Here is a 22,927-nt window from a genome sequence, read left to right on the forward strand (position 1 = left end):
TAGATCACTTTTGTTGAATGTGCGCCAATCCGGCGTCCTTCTATCCCCCACGGTCTGCGTTCCAATTACCTCTTTACCGCATCTATGTCTCAAGTGACTCCCTCAAACAGGTTACTGTTAGGAGAATTCTGTTCCCAATGTTCATAAACTGAACTTCAATTAAACTACTCAGTCTGCACCCCAGAGTTTGTAAGATTCTGGTTAAATGACACAGACGGAGGCCCAGCTTACAATAGTCAACCATGTTTATTCACGAGAGCTCTGCTTAAAAATGAGGACAGTCTTTTTATATGTACACACACACACACACAAATGAACTCACATCAGTAGTGAACTCCACCCCGCTTTAGGCGGCTGTATTTTTCCACAGTACACATACATTCTTTATCACACTTCTGCCACCTGTCTCCTAATCTTCTGCCAGCCTAGCTGTTTTCGGGCAGTTGTTCCCCTCCCTAACTCAGGGAGGCCCATTTTCCTGTTCCTTTCACAAGGTCGTCTTATCAACTATGCCCTGCTCATTTTGAAATAGTAACAGTGTCCTAGTCTTAAAAAGTCTACTCACACACAGTATTGGATTATAGTCTTAAACACATTATTATAGCCTTATAGTTCTAATACATTTCACAAAGTTATATGGTTTCAGAGTGGAATACTTTAGTCAAAACCTTAAACAGATAAATTATCTTATCAGTTACTGAAGGCCTACGCCTTGATTTTCCCCCAAATTTTGTTGTGTTATAGCCTGAATTTAAAATGGATTCATGTAGATTGTTTTTTATCACTGGCCTACACACAATACCCCATAATGTCAAAGTGGAATTGTGTTTGTAGAAATTTTTACAAATGAATTACAAATTAAAAGCGGAAATGTCTTGAGTCAATAAGTATTCAACCCCTTTGTTATCGCAAGCCTAAATACGTTCAGGAGTAAAAATGTGCTTAACAAGTCACATAAGTTGCATGGACTGTGTGCAATAATATTGTGATTTTTGAATGACTACCTCATCTCTGCACTGCACTATGGAAAGTATTCCTTGACTTTTTCCACATTATGTTAGGTTACAGCTTTAATCAAAAATTGATTAAATCGTTTTTTTCCCCTCATCAATCTGCACACAATACCCCATAATGACAAAGCAAAAACAGGATTTTTGTTTGCTAATTTATTACAAATAAAAAACTGAAATATCACATTTACATAAGTATTCAGACCCTTTACTCAGTACGTTGTTGAAGCACCTTTGGCAGCGATTACAGCCTTGAGTCTTCTTGGGTATGACGCTACAGGCTTGACACACCTGTATTTGGGGAGTTCCTCCCATTCTTCTCTGCAGATCCTCTCAAGCTCTGTCAGGTTGGATGGGGAGCATTGCTGCACAGTTATTTTCAGGTCTCTACAGAGATCTTCGATCGGGTTCAAGTCCGGGCTCTGGCTGGGACACTCAAGGACTTTCAGAGACTTGTCCCAAAGCCCCTCCTGCGTTGTCTTGGCTGTGTGCTTACGGTCGTTGTCCTGTTGGACAGTGAACCTTTGCCTCAGTCTGACGTCCTGAGCACTCTGGAGCAGGTTTTCATCAAGGATCTCTCTGTACTTTGCTCCATTCATCTTTGCCTCTATCCTGTCTAGTCTCCCAGTCCCTGCCCCTGAAAAACATACCCACAGCATGATGCTGCCACCACCATGCTTCACCGTAGGGATGATGCCAGTTTTCCTCTAGAAGTGTTGCTTGGCATTCAGGCCAAAGAATTCAATATTGGTTTCATTTGACCAGAGAATCTTGTTTCTCATGCTCTGAGAGTCTTTAGGTGCCTTTTTGCAAACTCCAAGCGGGCTATCAAGTGCCTTTTACTGAGGAGTGGTTTCCATCTGGCCACTACCATAAAGGCCTGATTAGTAAAGTGCTGCAGAGATGGTTGTCCTTCTGGAAGCTTCATCCATCTCCACAGAGGAACTCTAGAGCTCTGTTCGGGTGACCATCGGCTTCTTGGTCACCTCCCTTCTCCCCTGGTTCCTCAGTTTGACCAAGGCCCTTCTCCCCTGGTTGCCCTTCTCCCCTGGTTGCTAGCTCTAGGAAGAGTCTGGGTGGTTCCAAACTTTTTCCATTTAAGAATGATGGAGGCCACTGTGTTCTTGGTACCCTTCCCCAGACCCTTCCCTCGACACAATCCTGTGTCGGAGCTCTACAGACAATTCCTTTGACCTCATGGCTTTGGTTTTTGCTCTGACATGCACTGTCAACTCTGGGACCTTATATAGAAAGGTGTGTGCCTTTCCAAAGCATGTCCAATCAATTGAATTTATCACAGGTAGACTCCAATCAAGTTGTAGAAACATCTCAAGGATGATCAATTTTCGAGTCTCATAGCAAAGGGTCTGAATACTTACGTAAAGAAGGTATTTCTGTTAATTTGTAATAAATTATAAAAACCTGTTTTCACTTTGTCATTATAAGGTATTGTGTGTAGATTGCTGAGGATTTAAAAATATATATTTTACAGTAAGGTTGTAACGTAACAAAATGTGGAAAATGTCAAGCTGTCTGAATACTTTCCAAAGGCACTGTACAATTATCTGTAAAGTCCCTCAGTCGAGCAGTGAATTTCAAACACAGATTCATTCAAAAAGACCAAGGAGATTTTCCAATTCCTTGCAGAGAAAGGCACCTAATGGTAGATGTGTAAAAATAGAAAAGCAGACATTGAATATCCCTTTGAGCATAAAGACTTAAAAAAACAAAAAAAACAATTAGGAACTCAGTCTGGCTTCCAACTTACTCTTGAAATGTTAATAGTAGAATGCACTAGTAGAATCTTCTTGTTACAGTATGTCAGTCATTGCATACCTTAGAGAGATATTTATAACTTGTCAGAAATGTCCAGATCAACTAGCCCATGTCAGCTAACATTTTTTTAGCTACGGTAGTTTTTTTTATCCCAAAGATTTTGTTATAATGTTTGAGTCACTGAAATATCACATGAATACACATTAGACATGGCAAAATGTATAGAATTGCAAGAAAATTTGCTTTAATACTGCAAAGTGTTCTCTGTACCTCATGACAAAATGTGTAGAACTGCAGGGAATAAGCTTTAAAACCTGCAAAAAAAATGTCCATATCTGTGTATGTATGTGTGTGATTGTGTTTGTGTACATCAATAGTCTATTTATGAACATGGATACACTTTGAGATTTCAAACTTTGAGATTTCAAGGACGGGTGCAGCTTAGCCTACCACCCGCTGGTGTTTATAGCACTGATGTGTGCATCTTTTGTTTGAACAACCTGCGAGGCAATATGACAATAAAATAAGACTGAGGGGAGGGAGAAACGCTGAAATGGCTGGTGTGGGTGTTTGTTTATTGATAAGGACTTTGGTCTCTGTGGCTTCGCCAGCTTAATTACTAGCTTCCAGAACCATTACACCATTCAGGATGTGCTAGAGATGAGAAACGCAAAAGCTAGGGCGCTACAAAGCCAGATAGGGCCGTTAATATGGTGTCCATAAGGAGGGCCCCGTCGCTTGAAGGAGGTTCAGAAACTAGTGGGCAGATTAGACAGCTAGAAGATTGGCTGCTGGGGATTTGAAGGTCTGGAGTTGTCAGTGTCACAGCTGTAAGGAAAACTGGACATTAGCCTACAATATAGCCTAAGAAACTACCATTGTGGAATGAAATGGTATGAAAGTGTTATTTAAGCAATAAGGCACGAGGGGGTGTGGTATATGGCCAATATACCACAGCTAAGAGCTGTTGTTACGCACAACGCAACACAGAGTGCCTGGATACAGCCCTTAGCCGTGGTATATTGGCCATATTGCACAACCTCTCGAGGTGCCTTATTGCTATTGTGGCTTTCAGCGAATCAGCATTCAGGGCTCGAACCACCCACTTAATAATGGGTAATTAGTAGCCTAACTATGAAAAAACAAACGTTTCGCAACAGAATCGGCGTAATGAAGACCCCATGTCTGTAATTGTATTTTTTATTGCACTTTTATTTTTTTTCTAGCCCATATATTTTTTATTAATATCAGTCTGTGACATTTTCCAAGATGGCGGTGAACAGAGCCAACCTGCATAACATTTTCATGCTACACAGGAACAACTTAGTGAGGTCGCCATCTACTCTGACGTCGACCTCAAGAAGCCCTTCCAAGGTCAGAGTTCAGCACCTCTCAAAGGTCATGCAGTGTGTCATAAATAGTCCTATTTTTTTTAGAAGAGATCTTTGTAATCAAAGAAAAATAATGTAATACCAATCATCAATTGTTTGTCAATAGCTGCACATATCACTTGAGGATGAGAAAGTGATTGCTTGAGTATTTGGGCCCAATTAGTGCCCATGTCTGTAATGTTGAACAGGGGATGTCTTGGCTGCACTGTATTCACTATTACAAACAAAAATGTGATTCAACACATCAACAGACCAGACCACGTCGACCAACACAGTCAGTAACACAAGACAAGTCTACATTCTCCCATTGATGGATGTCAGCCATTTTCTTTTGGTAAGGTCTCCTGCGTCTTCCATGTTCTCTTTCCCTTGAGGAATGACCTTGGCTGAAGATAGGGGGCGGTAAACGATAAGGTAGGAACACATTCAGGAGCAACGCAGCACCGCCGTGGGGAAATACTCAACGGGAAGCAGGAACTAAATGAAAAGAAGCCGCTATAATGCGTTTGCTTCTGCGCTCTTCGCTATGGTACACATCGGCATTTCTTGGTTCGCATACTGCATTTAAAAGCGAGCTTGTCACACAAGCAATTACCTCATATCTGATAAAAACGATGCATTATCAAACCGAAGAGCGAGGACGACCGAACTCCTCTGACTACAGGATATATTTTAGTAAGTTATTAGCCAACCACCATGCAAGACACGGTAGCTCATTCATTCACCGATCACCAAAACGTGGCAGTTAGGGTAAATGGTACGGTATTAGCTAAGGATACATATTTCACAGCTGGTTTGGTCATTTACAATTATGGCCGCGTGGTATGTTTGCATTCGACACATTTCAAGTGTGAGATGTGTTTTGACTGACATGTTGTTGGATTAAAAACGCTACATTTAAATATTATTAGCTGCAACACTTTCAATTTACAGAGCTCTTAAATTTTGAAAGGACATGTTTTTGGTGGCTACAATGTTGCCGTACCCTTTAACCTTTGTCACGTGTTCTGTCATTGGTGAATACTTGTTACAAGTCGCCACAAAGTAATCCGTTTTCGCTTTTTATACGGTCTGGCTGGTAGGCTGTCACATTACAAGTACAGGACTGATATATAATTAAGTCAAATTTGAAATACTATTTTCTTTCTATGGGTATATATGGGTTGTTAAAATGTGCTCCAGTGTGACATTAACAATGGCAGGTTTAAAGACCGGTCCCCATTGAATGTTTTCATTGCAGAAGACATTGATGGGGTATTCAGTTTTAAATTTGCTTTGTGGACCTCGGTCCATATAGGTCAGTGTCACCCGCCTGACAGTTATAACCATTGAGGGGGTAGGGCATGTTGTCTTTAGTGTGAACTCCTTCACCCGTGTACTATGGGATAATAAGAAATGCACTACAGAGAGCGAGCGAGTCTGGCCACACCTATTGGTTTAAAATGTTTCGATTATTGTTATCTGGATGATGTAGAAAATTGGGTGAAGTCAGGTAAATGCCCAGATCAATGCCCTTTGCCTGAGGGATTTAACCCCAGAGATTGTGATTTAATGGCTCCTACCGGTATGCCTTTTGCTTGTTAGAAAACATTGCCCTAATCCAGGTCAATGGGTTGGGGTTAACCTGGGTTTTGATGGGTGCCAGATTAGTTACTTAAAGGGGCAATTCTGCCATTTTCAACATCTCCATCACCGAACTAGTTTCTACATGTGAAAACAGCGTGTTACTATGACCTGTGCTTAAAAAGATAGGCAGAAAGGTCCTAAAACAATGCTTCTCTGTGACATCACAGGGTAGGATTTAAAAGTGATTTTCCAATAGAGGATATTTTATTGCTCCTCACATCACCGCAAATATTAACTTTTGATCATGTCATCGGGTAGAACTAACTTAATTTATTTTCTACAAAATGTAGAAATGCTCAGTTTTCACACGTTGACACTGATATTGTGCCGGAGATAATGAAAATGTGGTTGAAAAGGGGTGGAGTTAACCTTTTTTGAAGCGTTAAAGTGGAACACTATTGCATTGCTTGTGACTCAAAATGCTAAATTTTTCTGTGAAGTGGTCTTACATTTTCTGTACCTACCAGTGGAAGCTCCTCAGTGGAGGACTGTCCTCAGTGAATTTCAATAAAAAGAGTGAAACATTTAAAGTTATCAATTTTTAGATTCAACTATACTAAATATATTCACGTCACCAAATAATTGACTTTTTAAAACACAGTTTTGCAATAAAGGTCTACAGTACCCTCAGCAGCACTCTGTAGAGTAGCACCATGGTGTAGCCAGTGGACAGTTAGCTCACATCCTCCTCTGGGTATATTGGGTACATCCTCCAGTGTAACTGCTAAACTGCTTTCTGACTGTACAGTGTACTGCATGATTGTAGCTAGCAGGTTTACGTGTTAGTTCTAGTCGCTATGTTGACTGTGACATGACAAGGATGTAGGCTGTGTGTAGCGGCTAGTGGTCATGATATGAAGGGTTAGCTTGGAAAGAGCTTTTTCGCCTGGTCACAGACAGCTGATGTGTTGTGCACTGAAGTCCGTAAGCGAAGGGAAGAGGACATAGTTGCGAGAAGGAATTATATATATGTAACAGCAATGGGATCATGCTGTTTTTATGTGGGCGCATTGAAAGTGAACTGTTTCTGTGTGACCTGGTGTATTCATTACGCCGATTCTGTTGAAAAACATTTCTTAAAAGCAAACGGAACTGGGATAAAAATACCTGAATTTGTCCAATAGAAATTCACATTTGTGACTGTTGGACTAATGATTACTCCCTAGATCAGCTAGATGCAGGCAAGAGTGTGCAAGACTGTATTGAATGTGTCACTGTCTGTCACCTTGATTACTCAAAATGATCTATGTTGTAAACTTTTATTCATTGGCTGGGTTGTAGCAGCCTCATGATGGTCACAGGGAAAGTTTGAGTCATGTATAGCCTAAACTTATCGATGTTACATTGAGCTGGGTGAATGGAATATGAATGACAGTCATCCAATATGCTGTAATAGAAAAGGCCATGTTCATAATTTTTTTTAATTTTTTTAAACATCCTCAAAAAATGTCAGGCTCCCAAGTGGCGCAGCGGTTTAAGGTACTGCATCTCAGTGCTAGAGGCGTCACTACAGACCCTGGTTCGATTCCAGTCTGTATCACATCCGCCTGTGATTGGTAGTCCCATAGGGCGGTGCACAATTGGCCCAGCGTCGTTAGGGTTTGGCCGGGGTAGGCCATCATTGTAAATAAGAATTTGTTCTTAACTGACATGCCTAGATAAATAAAAATCCTCCCTCATCTTAAACGGGACCGACCGCCACTGGCACCTAGTAACACCATAAATGTTGCATCAAGCACTTGCGGTATACCAACTGTTCCAGAAAGGTTTGAGAATTAATATATTACTAACACAGTACATCAGTCAATTTACTTTGCATGCGTTTCTGTTTTCTTCTAGAAACCTCTGACGGGAAATACATCTCTCCCTTTCATGATATTCCACTTATCGCCGATGGAGATCAGGTATGCTCTCGATGGTGCTACACATTTTGTTCAATCTGGTTCTATTCTTACTTGGTAGTTGTAGCTTTTATGAAACCGGTCTATGTGATGCAAGGAACAATGTTTCCATATTTCCTTTTTGCATGTGGAAATTATAATGGGTGTGCGTATGGAACCTTTTAGGCAGGCATTTTCATACAGAAGCCACATACATTGCCATTGATTTTTGGTGCGTTCAAGTGCTAAGACCACGTGTCAAACTCATTCCAAGCAGGGCTGAGTGTCAGCGGGTTTTTGCTCCACCCTTGTACTTGATTGATGAATTAAGGTCACTGATTTAGTAAGGAACTCCCCTCATCTGGTTGTCCAGGTCTTCACTGAAAGGAAAAAAACAAAAACCCGCAGAGACTCGGCCCTCCTTGGAATGAGTTTGACACCCCTGGCTTAGACAGAAAATCTCTGAAAAAGCATGATTTTATCTGACAAGGAAATATCTTTATTGAATATGTAAAGGTTACGCATACTTCTCAGTGGGTTTGTCAATAGTAAGGTGGCCTGCAAATGTCTAGCCATTTTGTAGCACCTCACTTGCTGGGTATTTTTCCTGTCAGTCTACTATTAGTGTCTGGAACCTCGTACGTGATGTCAGATATTGTGTAGGTCTACCAAATATGTCTTTATTATTAATGTCATTTGTGTCTTACTGAAGGAAAACGATGTGCCATCTAAAAAACTGAAGAAGAATGACAATGAGGTATTTGCTCATGCTGACATCTCTACTACAAACAAAGCAAAAAAACTGATTCTCTTTAATGAATGCTGAACGCCTTGATTATATTATCTTTGATATAGTTCATATTTTGTTTTACAGGTTCTGTATAACATGGTCGTGGAGGTACCTCGATGGTCCAATGCCAAAATGGAGGCAAGTATTGTTTTGGGAGCCTGTCAATGTTACTTTAAGTATTAATCGAATACTATGGCGTGTCCATATACAAGAGAATTTGAGACAACCACCGACATAAAGGCGGTCGACTTTTGTCCGAGGTTTGTCGTCCCTCATTGGCCGAGCTGTATTTTGACTGATCCAAACATCGTTGAGAGCTTTCTGACGTGCTAGCACACTGGTCTTTGACTAGAAACAGCCAGATAATAGATGAATAATGCATCTGTCTTAAAAAGAAAGGTTCTATAAATATCATCTTCCCTTCATTATAAATTATGTCCTTGCACCAGGCATCTTGTTAATGATATTTAAGCACTTCAGGCAGAGGGAGAGAGAGCTGGAGCTGTGTGAACTTTGAAAGTTGATGGAAAGGTCATCTCAAGGTCTCCAGCAGTGGCAGCTGATGGAATAGTATAGGAGAATGAAAGTGCAGACTGGGTTTGTGGGTACTATTTATTTCATGAGGATTCTAAAATGGATGCCCTTCTGATGTCACTGTCTCTCTTAAGCTGGTAAACTGCTGACCCGAGTTTAGACTGTCATCGTGTGTTAATTATGCATCTTTCTTTTAGATTGCAACCAAGGAACCACTGAACCCGATCAAGCAGGATGTGAAGAAGGGCAAACTCCGATACGTGGCCAACGTGTTTCCTCATAAAGGTTACATCTGGAACTACGGGGCGCTCCCACAGGTGAGACCTCTGTCACCTCTGAGTTGATCATCCCGCTGTTGCGTTACGGTGTTCTCTTGTTACGGAGTTGATCATCCTTCTGTTGCGTTACGGTGTTCTCTTGTTACGGAGTTGATCATCCTTCTGTTGCGTTACAGTGTTCTCTTGTTACGGAGTTGATCATCCTTCTGTTGCGTTACAGTGTTATATTGTTACGGAGTTGATCATCCTTCTGTTGCGTTACAGTGTTCTCTTGTTACGGAGTTGATCATCCTTCTGTTGCGTTACAGTGTTATATTGTTACGGAGTTGATCATCCTTCTGTTGCGTTACAGTGTTATATTGTTACGGAGTTGATCATCCTTCTGTTGCGTTACAGTGTTATATTGTTACGGAGTTGATCATCCTTCTGTTGCGTTACAGTGTTATATTGTTACGGAGTTGATCATCCTTCTGTTGCGTTACAGTGTTCTCTTGTTACGGAGTTGATCATCCTTCTGTCGTGTTACGTATTTCACCATCCCTCTGTTTTCTTCCGGAGTTGAACAAAATCAACAACTGGAGAGATCCTAAATGGACGTCTATCCCATTGTTAACCCTATTCGCTAGTCCTTCAGCGGAAAACACTAGAACATCTCAGTGGAAACTCGACTGCCAGTAATGCATTTCTTCTTTCATCCTCCGGCAGTATTGATTTAGCCAAAGTGAACGACTAATACAGGCGGATACATGGAAAACACTTCACAATTCATAAAATGGGTCTTGTTGGTGAAATCCACAGCGTGTGGCCCTGAACGTTTTCATATACGAGTGCATTAAGCAGCCTGCCCCGCGGACATCATTGATTTGCCCATTACTTATTATTATTGTCTGCTGCCCTCCCTACTGGCTGAGAAAGATGCACTGTGGTCGGCTCGACAAATTTGACAGTTCATCTCACGATGTTCGAAACTACGGTATACAAACAAAGTGTTTACAGGGCTAATGTTGTTAGCGCTGTCTCTTCTCGTGTTGAAACAGACATGGGAAGACCCGAACCACACGGACAAGGACACCAAGTGCTGCGGTGACAATGACCCCATAGACGTCTGTGAAATCGGCACGCTGGTAAGACTGTCTAGACTTTGGCTAAATCATATCCAAGAATAATAACATTACTTGTATGTATGAAAGTTAATTTAGTCAGTTAATAGTTAATTTACAAACAATATGTGTCTAGACCATATTATAATTAAGCAATAAGGCCTGACGAGGTGTGGTATATGGCCAATATACCATGGCTAAGGGCGGTCCTTATGCACGACGCAGCGCAGAGTGCCTGTATACAAACCCCTGAGGTGTCTTATTGCTATTATAAACTGGTTTTATAAATGTTTTGTCATACCCATGGTATACAGTCTGATATACCACGGCTGTCAGCCAATCAGTATTCAGAGCTTAAACCACCCAGTTTATAATATGTATATAAAGTAGAACGTATAATGAAATGCATGTTAATAAAGAACATGTCATGTATATTGTACTTTGATGAGTTGTCTGTCTTCTTACCTGTGTCCTGCAGGTGTGTTCCCCAGGTCAGGTGATCCAGGTGAAAGTGCTGGGGGTCTTGGCCATGATTGACGAGGGAGAGACGGACTGGAAGCTGATCGCCATCAACACTGACGACCCAGAGGCCCCCAGCCTTAACAGTCAGTCTTAGGAACTTGTCATTGTTGTAGTAGACATTTTCAACACGTGGTACACATATTAGGCTCCGTTTACACAGGCAGCCCAATTCAATCAAATAGTGATAAAAAGATCTGGTGTTTTGACCAATCAGTTTTAAAAATGATCTGATGTGTAAAGATTGGATCTGACTGGTCAAAATATCAATTAGTGGAAAAATGATCAGAATTGGCCTGCCTGTGTAAACCCAACGTTAGACACATTATCTGTTGCACAGTATCCATTAACCTAGTGTGTTTGATCTCCAGTATTTTACATTTTTGTAATTTAACAGACGCTGTTATCCAGAGTGACTTACGAGTGCACACATTTGTCATATACTGGTCCCCTGTGGGAATCGAACCCACAACCCTGGCATTGCAAGCACCATGCTCTACAAAACTGAGCCACAGAGGACCAGCATATGTTTAGAATCACAGTGTGCTCTCTTGTATTCTCCTCAGGTATCGAGGATGTCCGCAAGAGCAGATCAGGTCATTTGGAGGCCACGGTCGACTGGTTTAAAAAATACAAGGTGCCAGACGGCAAACCCGAAAATCAGTTTGCGTTCAATGGACAGTTCAAAGACAAGGTACATGGAGTTTCTCCATTAGGGCCACATACTATATATTAAAGCATAATAGCTGGTATATATCGTACTATTTTCCTGAAAGTGTTCCAGTCCAGCTCCATGGTAGTTACTTTAATAGGAGGGACTCTGATGGTGCAGTCCCTTCCCCAGGGATAGCAAATGATTAGTTTCTTTCTATTGTCCTTTGTCTCCCTCCATTCCTCCTCCTCTTTAGGACTTTGCTGTGGAGGTCATTAAGTCCACTCACAAGCACTGGAGGGCACTGGTGCAGAAGCAGACTAATGGTGGCGAGATAGATTGGTGAGGAGCGTGTGTGTGTGTGTGTTTCAGATTCATCCTACGTTACACATAATACACTGCTCATGTGGTCGGTCAGCTAACAGCCCCCCAGCACCCCTTATGAAATTACAATAAGCCTGCATTATGTGTTGTTGATTTTTCTGTGTTGCTAGATAATGACCTAAGTTTCTTCTTTAACAACAGTAAAAACGTCTCTGTCTGCGAGAGCCCTTTCAAATTCACTGGGGAGGACGCCTGCAATGTGGTGAAATCGGTGAGAATATCAATTCAGCTCTGTGTGTGTTGTAACTACACCTAAGCTTTGTGTTTTCAAGCAATGTCGTCAGGAACAGTCTTAGTATCGTGTTTGGATCTGATAGTCTTGTGACATCATATCCTGTGCTTCCTCCTTAGGCTCCTGCTGGTGGCAAGGCACTTCCTGTATCTCCAGAAGGTATGTATCAAGTGACTGACTTGCTTGACAATGAGACCCATTTTAACCACATGATTGAATTGACAAGAAATAAGAAATACATATATTCATACTATATATGTGTATATATTACATTCCCTTTTTTACTGTCACATTGATATCCACTATTGTCTGTTACAGTGGACAAGTGGCATTTCCTTTCCAAGTGATTCTGGAGTGAAGTCCTGCGACGTAAAAAGCCGAGAACTTTTGTCCAATATTCAAACGAAGCACTTCAAGTACTGTATTTTTTCTAGTGTTACTGCAAATGTTTTAGTATTCAGCTGATTTGGTTATTCCCATCTAAATGTGTAAATGATTATATCATGTTTTATTGCATTATGTTTGAGACTGATGTTCTTGTACAGACAGACAGGCCTATTTTATTTAAAAGTGCCAAAATGCATTTCAGTAACGGGTTGTATGCTATTGAAATAAGAACGCGTTCTTTGATATTTGATATTCATAATTTCTCAATTCGAAAACTACATTTGCACCGTTTTCTTTGTAAGGTATCCAATGGTTCGATCCACTGGTCTGATCCACCTTCTTTTGATAAATTAAAGCATCCAGATGTGAGACGCATGGTGTGCCTTTGATTGACATCAACAACATTTCCACACACAAACATGCAGACCAAAAGAAATATTTGAACCACTCAAATTCAATGACAACTAGATGGGAAACTTAAAACGTGCTTTAAATAAATATAAATTTTATTAAAAACACCCACATCTCAGCAATATCAGGAATGATATCATAAACAGCTTTCAAATAAACTGCATTCAGTACATTACAATACTTACAGCATTATAACATTCTTAATTCCATTTTTAGCATACCAACCTTAAAGGGGAACAAGGGAAGCAGTAACAAAAAAAGACGGAGGCAGAAAATAACAAAACGTTTTAAAAACTTTAGTGTCTCGAACTGCAAAATACCAACACGTGTACATTAAACTGCTAGCTTAACATAAGAGCTGTGCACTCTCGTGCGTTAGTCAAGGTCAAAGTCATTCAAGTAATGTTGAATCACACTCCAACACTCTGAAGCTTTTCAAGTATGGCTATGCTCATCACCCGCTATGTCTCAGACACTCCTTTTCACAACCACAACCTGCTACTGTCGCTGGGTCCTGTACACTGAAATTCAACATTAAAATGATCTATTCTTTTTTTTTCACAAACTGCAATCCTTTACAAAAACTAAGTGACTTTAGCTAACAGGAACCTTAGAGCTGTAAACATTGCTGTTTTTTGACAGTGAGTGTGGCAATCTACAAAACCCAGGAACATTATCTAACTGAGCGTCCTGTGAACCTGGAAAAGACTAAAAGATAGATTTGAAAGAAGATTGCTGATAGAAACATGGGCCGTGGGTACATTTGACAAAATTACAATAAACCTACACCTTTTAACATATTACAATAGTAGGTTGTTATTAAAAATCAACAATTGTATTTCTGTAATACAAACACGTGGTATGTACAATGTGGCATAATTTATTTTAAACACATTTACAATAATCTACTGATTTTCTTAAATAAAATGTTTTGTAATATTTTATTACATCGTTTTTTTTCTGAAAAAAGAAAGGAAGTGCTTTGGGAAAACGATAGTATAAATGTTAGAGTGGGGGGGTTGTCACTCAGATATCACCGTTGACTCCTCATATATCATTAAAATCAAATGGAGAGAAAGAATCGTAATATAATTGTTTAGTGGTTATAAATACATTTCACTATTAAACTATACACAGGCACACAAATGTGCATCATCATCTAGCATAACTGCCCTGGTCTTGCCTCACAGTAAAAGCGAACGCATCGCTCTTTACCTTGTCAATGCCATACTTTCCCTTTAGTCAATTCAGTGCATATTATGTGTTCAAATTTACTTCAAAAGTATACCACCAATCTACTAGCTAAAGCATAAGTACAACAAAAAAAACGCAGGTCGTCAATTCCATATTTTTGCTGATAGTTTAGTTTTGTGTTTTCTAAGTGTGTGTATTTATGAGGGGAAAAAAGAAACCCACACACTGCTCTTGCTAGTGTCACTGCTCTTTATTAAGCTTTATGTATCAGCCTTAAGGCCTTCATCAGATGGCTCTGACGAAAGCTCTGACAAGCCTTGAGGTTGATACGTAAACCTTAATAAAGAGCGGTGATAAGAGCGGTGTGCGGGTTTCTTTTTCTCATCTCAACTGTTACCGTGCACTTGCAACAAAGATAGCTCAGATGTGCGAGTGCCTTTTTTAAGGGTGTGTGTATACAGTACCAGTCAAAAGTTTGGACACACCTACTCATTCAAGGGTTTTTCTTGATTTTTGACTATTTTCGACATTGTAGAATAATAGTGAAGATATCAAAACTATGAAATGACACATGGAATCACGTAGTAACCAAAAAAGTGTCAAACAAATCAAAATATATTTTAGATTCTTCAAAGTAGCCACCCTTTGCCTTGATGACAGCTTTGCACACGCTTGGCATTCTCTCAACCAGCTTCACCTGGAATGCTTTTCCAACAGTCTTGAAGGAGTTCTCACATATGCTGAGCCATTGTTGGCTGCTTTTCCTTCACTCTGTAGTCCAACTCATCCCAAACCATCTCAATTGGGTTGAGGTTGGGTGATTGTGGAGGCCAGGTCATCTGATGCAGCACTCCATCACTCTCCTTCTTGGTCAAATAGCCCTTACACAGCCTGGAGGTGTGTTGGGTCATTTTCCTGTTGAAAAGCAAATGATAGTCCCACTAAGCCCATCCAGATGTGATGGTGTATCACTGCAGAATGCTGTTGTAGCCATGCTGGTTAAGTGTGCCTTGAATTCTAAGAAGATCACAGACAGTGTCACCAGCAAAGCACCCCCACGTCATCACACATCCTCCTCCATGCTTCACGGTGGGAACCACACATGCCGAGATCATCCATACACCTACTCTTCATCTCACAAAGACATGGCGGTTGGAACCCAAACTCTCAAATTTGGACTCATCAGACCAAAGGACAAATTTCCACTGGTCTAATGTCCATTGCTCATGTTTCTTGGCCCAAGCAAGTCTCTTATTATTATTAGTGGCCATTAGTAGTGGTTTCTTTGCAGCAATTTGACCATGAAGGCCTGATTCACGCAGTCTCCTCTGAACGGTTGATGTTGAGATGTGTCTGTTACCTGAACTCTGTGAAGCATTTATTTGGGCTACAATTTCTGAGGCCGGTAACTCTAATGAACTTATCCTCTGCAGCAGAGGTAACTCTGGGTCTTCCTTTCCTGTGGCGGTCCTCATGAGAGCCAGTTATATCATAGCGCTTGATGGTTTTTGCGACTGCACTTGAAGAAACTTTCCAGATTGACTGACCTTCAAGTAATGATGGACTGTCATTTTTCTTTGCTTATTTGAGCTGTTCTTGTCATAATATGGAAATTCCACAAATTAACTTTTAACAAGGCACACCTGTTAATTGAAATACATTCCAGGTGACTACCTCATGAAGCTGGTTGAGAGAATGCCAATAGTGTGCAAAGCTGTCATCAAGGCAAAGGGTGGCTATATAAAATATATTTAGATTTTTTTCACACTTTTTTTGGTTGCTACATGATTCCATATGTATTATTTAATAGTTTTGATGTCTTGACTATTATTCTACAATGTAGAAAATAGTATAAATAAAGAAACCCTTGAATGAGTAGGTGTGTCCAAACTCTTGACTGGTACTGTAAGTAATTCATTGGGATTCAAGATGGAGGCAAATTGCTGAATGAGAGGAAAACTAGATGAATGTACAGAAATGAGTTGAAATATCCCTGATTTTGCTATTATATCAAAGCTTAAAGTTCAAGTAATTCTTCCTAGTAGATCGAGCATGAAGAAAGCAGTAAGCAATGAACTCAGCCTTGGTGGTGGCCTGAAGTCTGTTATTGTAGTTAACTTTTCTTGAAAGTGACAACAAAGGAAGGAGAAGGAAATGTCTTTGTATCATGCTCCTGTAATATTGCCAAACTAGTTCTGAGGTATATGGCAAGTAGGTACTTTAACTGTACATCATTCATTAGCCTTCTCAACGCCCCTAGGTTCTCACATATGTTCGCATAGCAGGTTGAGTAGCACCACATGTAATTAAAATCAGTTTAAACCCAAAGAAATATAACTTTTCTTTACAACACTAAAATCCTAAAGCGTTAAAAAGAGTAATTAATTTACTGTACAAATCTAATCTTTTATCATACAACTAGATTACAGTTATTTAAAGATCAACCACAGCAAGCCAGCTGCCTTTGAAACCGTGATACTGACATATGAGCTAACCCTGTTTCATGTCCTACACCAAAGGAAGGTAAGGAACATGTTCACAAAACACAACAGTCGCATGACAACACGTAATATAGCCACAATTCAGGTTTTTTTCTGTGAACCTGTGGTCAAGAACTCTGAAACAGTTGCTGACAAAGTAAATAACCCTTGCGAAAAGCACATTTTTTGTTGTTGAAACATTACCGTCTAAAAATGCACCTTTTTAGAATGGCTCGATTTACAATGTAAAGGACATGATAACAATTGTGAAACTGAAAGCACCAGAAAGTAAAATGTAAAAATTAGATTGGCATGATATTCTTACTGTTTTACAGGTAGGCTACAGTAATTTAAATCAAGTTTTTGTGATAAGTCTATCAATTTCATGTCTAGAAAATAATTCCTTTGTTGTAACTGTAGATGTTTTTGCACCAATCATCTGATTTGAAGATATTATCAAAATATTTCACCTTCAATATCAAAAGTGCTTTTTTTTTGCTGATGATATTTTGTCGATTTTGTACAGTATTTTCAGTTTCATCCATTTTCACACAAATCATCTGGAGAAACGCGTTTATCTATGCAAACTGATTTGGTTCAAACATGAAGACATTTGAACAAAACTGTATATTAAAGACACGCTCCACTTTTAGCACCGTTATTGTGGTGTGTCCACAAAGTTCAGTGTTTTTTACAGTATGTCAAGATTATATATAAAAAAATAATGTTTAAATGCTTAATTAGAAAATTAAAGCCACCAAAAAGAAACATTGTTTCCAGTAAAATAGAGGTCCTGATGTATTGGACCTGCAGAGCACCCAAGAAATGTTAACAGTGTGTATCTTGTAAAAGTAACCAGATAATAAATACTTCCTTAGTAGAGGGGGTCAACCAACCAATCGGTAAGGTTCAAACTTTCAAGAGGTGACAAACCTGATGTACTCTATAATGTGGTACGACTTCCAATTGGTCAAGTTCCTTCTCCACCCACGCTGTGTGTTCTTCTGACACTGTTGCTTACCGTCGGGAGAGAGAGGATGCTCTGTGTTTTGAGGCTAGTGGTGCTTCAGCTTGAGGTTTTAAGATAGCACCGTCAGTATAGCACCGTGAGTTTTAATTCTCAGTGTTATTCCTCATGAGGGAACCCTACAGAACAGTATGAATATCTCTTGTCTAGATGAAGCGGCTGTACGGCCCTGTGACCTTGGTAAAAGCGTAGGGCGACGTGTTGACGTAGGTGTTTGTGGTGCACGACATGGACCTCTCCATGAGGGTCTGGATGAAGCGCTTGTACGGAGGCTCCCCTTGCTGCTCCGACAGCTCCGGGTGCTCCCTCTTCGCTCCCTTCTTAGAGCTCTTGCTGGGCGTCACTGTGGCGCCCTCGGCCCCGTTCCTCTCGGCGTCCTCATCCTTCTCCCGTTGCTTCTCGGCCATCTTGGCCTCCCACAGCGCCAGGCCGTGCTTCGCCTCGTTCATGTTCTTGTGCTGGTAAAACACCAGGGAGATGCGAGCGGGGTGGTTGCGTTTGGGTTTTTTTAGCGGCGTGGTGGCATGCATCTCCCGCTTGGCACACTCGATGAGGATGGAGCCGTGGCTGGGCGCCACAGCCACCCCGCCGATCTCCGGATCCAGGAAGTTGTGCTCGTTGTCGGACCACATGGCCGGTTTCTCCTTGGGTGTGGTGGGCATTGGCGGACCCGACCTGGGCTCCTGCTTGATCATGGGGGAACCCCCGTGGAGGTGTTCGTTGGGGAGCCCTGGGAACCCTGGTTGCGTGGGTGTCATGCACGGGCTTTGGAGACCCATCTCTGTCTTGACTTGCATACAGAAGGGGTCCTGGGGGCTGCCCGGGGGGAACATTTTGGTGCTCTGGGAGAGGTAGGGGTTGGGGTACCCACCAAACTGATTGCCTTTGCTTACTGCTGCTGCATAGTCCAGCCCTGGGTGGTGGGCTGAGGGCGGCCTGGAGAGGGCATCCAGGTATTGGGCGTCGGGGGCACCGCTGGGACCATACGAGGGGGGACCGTAGGGGCTCATGGGGTGGATGCTGGACCTCATGCTGCTACAGTTGCTGTAACCATTGATCTGTAAACCGGACTCACCATACCGCGGAGGGTAGTTGACCCCATAGCGTTGGTGCGCACCATACTGCTGCTGCATGTCGGGGTAAAGCGCTTCTGGCCTCTGTTGCCGGTACATGTCCAGGTGCTTTGGGTTCGAGGTGTAGTAAGGGTGGTAGTTGTCTAAGGGCGTACCTCCGTTACACTGGTAACCCGGGTAGGGGCTACCTGGAGTCATGGGGCTGGAATAAGAGCTTGGTGGATTTGACCCATTCATGTAAGAGGTGGGTATGTGCAAAGGGGAGGGGTAAGGGCTTGCTGAGGCTGGTGGCTGGGGGTACATGCTACCTGGCTTGGAAGTGCTTTGAAAAGGGCCGGGGTGGTTGGGGAAGCGGGCGTAGGGGCTGGCTGGATGGGGGGAGCCAGGGAAGGCGTGAAGGGCGTTCTGGTGCTGCTGTTGTTGAAGTTGCTGGAGGTGGGCGCCGAGGGGGTGACCTGGCGGCTGACCTGGTGGCTGGGGGGTCGTTCCCATGGCGCCTGGATTTGGACCTGGGAGAAGAGAGCGATGGAAACACGTCTTAGAAACAGGCAGCATAACTTGGGCCCGCTGTTTTGGGTGATCATGACCTAGATTTTTATCTTTATTTTAAGTATTTTCCAGAAATTAGAATTACACCAAAAATGCAAGCAATTGTCTGAGGATGGTGCTGCACCGTCTGACATAAAATGGGACAGTTTGATGGAAAAGCTTTAAATGAAAGGTTAAAATCCAAGTCATGTGACAAAACACAGGGCCCTAAGCATAACATATATAAAATGCTAAGAAATACTGTAGACTGACTGTGTACGATATCACCAGTCATTATACAAGATGATGCCAAGGATGCATGTTGATCGATCTATAAAGATTCAATCTATTAGAGGCTGATGGAATGCTAGAATGTGCTAGAGGAGAACAACATTATCGTCTGTGTCTTCTATTCTAAAATATCACTAGTCCTCCTACATTAGCGTCTTGTGTCTGAACCCTTCTACACGGTGTACATCTCCACCTACCTGTCCCAGGAGTGCTCTGAGCTATGCTCTCATAAGTGCTACTAGGTTTCAGCTTGGCCTGTAGGGCTTTCTCCGCCTTTGAAGGCGTGTCCGGTCCCCCGGCGTTCTTGTTCGCGGCAGCCCGCTTGGCGTCCAGCTTCTTCTGCCGGCAGGACTTGGCGGGCTCGGAGAGCATGCGGATCTGGCGGCGGAAGGCATTGAGCACCTGGATGGCGCCTGTCTTGATCTTCTCCTGCTGGCCCTCTGCACTGCCAAATTCGTCCGTTGGTGAGGCCTTGTAAAGGGGCAGCACATGGAGCTGCTCGTCCTCCGGAATCTTCCCGATCTGCCGGTTGTCCTCCTTGGTTAGCGTGCACACCTGGGATAGATGGTGGGTGGGAAGAGACAAGCTTGAGTGCTCTGTTTGCTTTTTACAAATGTTTTGACTAGTGTTATTTTATTTACATCTGAATATCCACTGGGAAGAGGCATCTTCTGTTTATTACAGTATTTATTTATTTTTGTACTTTTTTTTTTAGCAAATTCAAAAATGTGATACTGTATTGGAATTTTGCTCTGTCATATTTGGCTTACCACAGTGCTGCCCCCCTGCATGTTGTGGAGGTCTCTGTGAGCGTGAGCGCAGAAGTCCATACAGGCGGTGACACCTGAGAAAGGTCGCCCCTCCCCCTTTCCCAGACGACAGTCTGGCGCCCTTTGCTCATGTTCCACCTGTGGATGAACAATATGGGAGTTAGTCACTGTCTGCAGACAGGTGGCGTCATTCCCCAGGCGAGTCACTGTACTAGTGTAGATAAGTGGTTCTATCTGGCGTGAAGAGAATGTGGGTTACTGGGTTAAGTACCAGTATGTCACAGAAATACCAGGGTTATGTTTAGTTGAAAATGTTTTAAAACATAGAGAAAAATGGAGGTACAACTTGAACTTGTCCAATGAACAAACAGATTTTCGTCTGCGGTTGCAAAACATTATGCTACGGCGTGCCCCACTGAACACGACCCTCAGTGCAAAGAGAAGACATGGATGCCCATAGGGTTTATGTTACGAGCATAAAAATCAGTCTCACTAAATGAAACTTATCACTGTTCAAGCTAATAAATAATTTCATGTTGGTGATGTAGCCCCCTTTAAATTAATCATGGGTAGGATTTTTTTTCAAGCTAGTGTTAATGTTGATTTAATTTTTTACATGTAAAATGTCTGGCAGTACTGTACATGGAGGCTACCCAGAAATCCTTACCTGGTTTTGATAGGCATCCGGTGCCAGGGTTTTGTATGTGGGGGCCATTAGGGTTGCCAGATTCTGAAGGTTCTGCTCCAGCCTTTCTTCCTGATAGAGAAGCAAAACACATTATTTCAGTGTAGCTTTGTTTTGATGACTGCCAATGCATAATTAGAGTAACACTAAATAAATAGGTTTATTAATACAGTATGTACTGTATGTTTCACCTCTTTCGGGTCGTCCCCAGTTAGCTTGAATTTGCGTGGGATTTTGCTCCTGGCAAACTTGCAGCCGTTGTAGTACATGCTCCAGGAACAGCCGAAGGAGAAGGAAGCGCCACAGGCCTCTGGGTCCAGCCCCTGGCACGCACACGTCCTCCTAAACAACAAGGATGAGAGGAATAACTCCGTTATATAATTATACTGAACAAAAATATAAAAATAACATGCAACAATTTAAACTATTTTACTGAGTTGTAGTTCATATAAAGAAATCAATCAATTGAAATAAACTCATTAGAGGCTAATCTATAGATTTCACATGCCTGGGCACGGGTGCAGCCATGGGTGGGCCTGGGAGGGCATAGGCCCAGCCAATCAGAATGTTTTTCCCCACAAAAGGGATTTATTACAGACAGAAATTCTCCTCAGTTTTATCAGCTGCCCGGCTGGCCTCAGATGATACTGCAGGTGAAGAAGTCGGATGTGGAGGTCCTGGGCTGGCATGATTACACACGGTCTTCGGATGTAAGGCCGGATGGACATACTGCCAAATTCTCCAAATGACGTTGGAGGCAGCTTATGGTCGAGAAATCAGCATTCAATTCTCTGGCAACAGCTCTGGTGGACATTCCTGCAGTCAGCATGCCAATTGCATGCTCCCTCAAAACTTGAGACATCTGTGGCATTGTGTTGTATGACAAAACTGCACATTTTAGAGTGGCCTTTTATTGTCCCACAGAACAAGGTGCACCTGTGTAAAGATAATGCTGTTTATTCAGCTTCTTGATATGCCACACCTGATGGATGAATTATCTTCGCAAAGGAGAAATGCTCACTAACGGGGACGTAAAGAAATTTGTGCAATTATTTTTGAGAAATACGATTTTTTGTGCATATGGATCGTTTCTGGGATCTTTTATTTCAGCTCATGAAACCAACACTTTACATTAACATTTTTGTTCAGTATATTTTGTGGGAGCTTATATTTGTCCTATTTCACACATATACACATATTGGAAATGTGTTTTTTTGCATATGCCAATTCTCCCTGAGACATCCTAAGAGAGTGAGGTCATGGCCAAGGTCTGCCATTATCAACCACGATCTTAGATCTTAAGCTTAAGTGCCTTGCTTAAAGACACATCAACAGGTTTTTCTCCTTGTCGTCTCTGGGATTCCAACCAGCGACGTTACGGTTATCGGCCCAACGCTCTAACCAATAGGCCATGCTATTATACAAAAATATAAACGCAACATGTAAAGTGTTTATGTTTCATGTTTCAGGAGCTGAAATAAAAAATCCCAGAAATGTTCCATATGCACAAAAAATGTATTTCTCTCAAATATTGTGTACAATTTTTTTTTAAATCTCTGTTAGTGAGTATTTCCCCTTTGCCAAGATAATTCATCCACCTGACAGGTGTGGCATATCAAGAAGCTGATTAAACAGCATGATCATTACACAGGTGCACCTTGTACTGAGGACAATAAAAGGCCAATCTAAAGTGTGCAGTTTTGTCACACAACACAATGCCACAGATGTCTCAAGTTGAGGGAGCGTGCAATTGGCATGCTGACTGCAGGAATGTCAAACAGAGCTGATTCCACAGAATTTAATGTTAATTTCTCTTGAATGTTGATTTCTCTACCATAAGCCGCCTCCATTTTAGAGATTTTGGCAGTACCTCTAACCGTCCTCACAGCCGCAAAACACGTGGAACCAA

The 22,927-nt window shown here is 41.8% G+C and overlaps 2 protein-coding genes across 3 annotated transcripts in view; one reads left to right on the forward strand and one right to left on the reverse strand.

Moving 5' to 3' along the window:
• The first annotated feature begins 4,610 nt into the window (after nt 1-4,610).
• Nucleotides 4,611-12,931, forward strand: LOC115202311 (inorganic pyrophosphatase-like). Its single transcript, XM_029766383.1, has 12 exons — nt 4,611-4,852; nt 7,643-7,707; nt 8,396-8,440; nt 8,558-8,611; nt 9,205-9,324; nt 10,323-10,409; nt 10,864-10,990; nt 11,471-11,598; nt 11,813-11,898; nt 12,082-12,151; nt 12,292-12,331; nt 12,491-12,931. Exons 1-12 carry the CDS (start codon nt 4,678-4,680, stop codon nt 12,517-12,519), a joined length of 1,026 nt encoding a protein of 341 aa, XP_029622243.1. The 5' UTR covers nt 4,611-4,677; the 3' UTR covers nt 12,520-12,931.
• Nucleotides 12,932-16,161: 3,230 nt separating this feature from the next.
• Nucleotides 16,162-22,927, reverse strand: part of LOC115202312 (methylcytosine dioxygenase TET2) — a 57,434-nt gene continuing 50,668 nt past the window's right edge. For both annotated transcript variants that reach the window (XM_029766385.1, XM_029766384.1), the window contains exons 6-10: nt 21,210-21,360; nt 21,001-21,090; nt 20,334-20,471; nt 19,761-20,118; nt 16,162-19,253 (exon numbers count right to left, since the gene is read on the reverse strand). In XM_029766385.1, coding sequence (XP_029622245.1) covers nt 17,818-19,253; nt 19,761-20,118; nt 20,334-20,471; nt 21,001-21,090; nt 21,210-21,360 — 2,173 coding nt within the window. In that variant the 3' untranslated portion in view covers nt 16,162-17,817. The remainder of the gene's footprint in view (nt 19,254-19,760; nt 20,119-20,333; nt 20,472-21,000; nt 21,091-21,209; nt 21,361-22,927) is intronic.

This window comes from Salmo trutta, chromosome 11 (assembly GCF_901001165.1).
Source record: "Salmo trutta chromosome 11, fSalTru1.1, whole genome shotgun sequence".
Taxonomy (NCBI): domain Eukaryota; kingdom Metazoa; phylum Chordata; class Actinopteri; order Salmoniformes; family Salmonidae; genus Salmo; species Salmo trutta.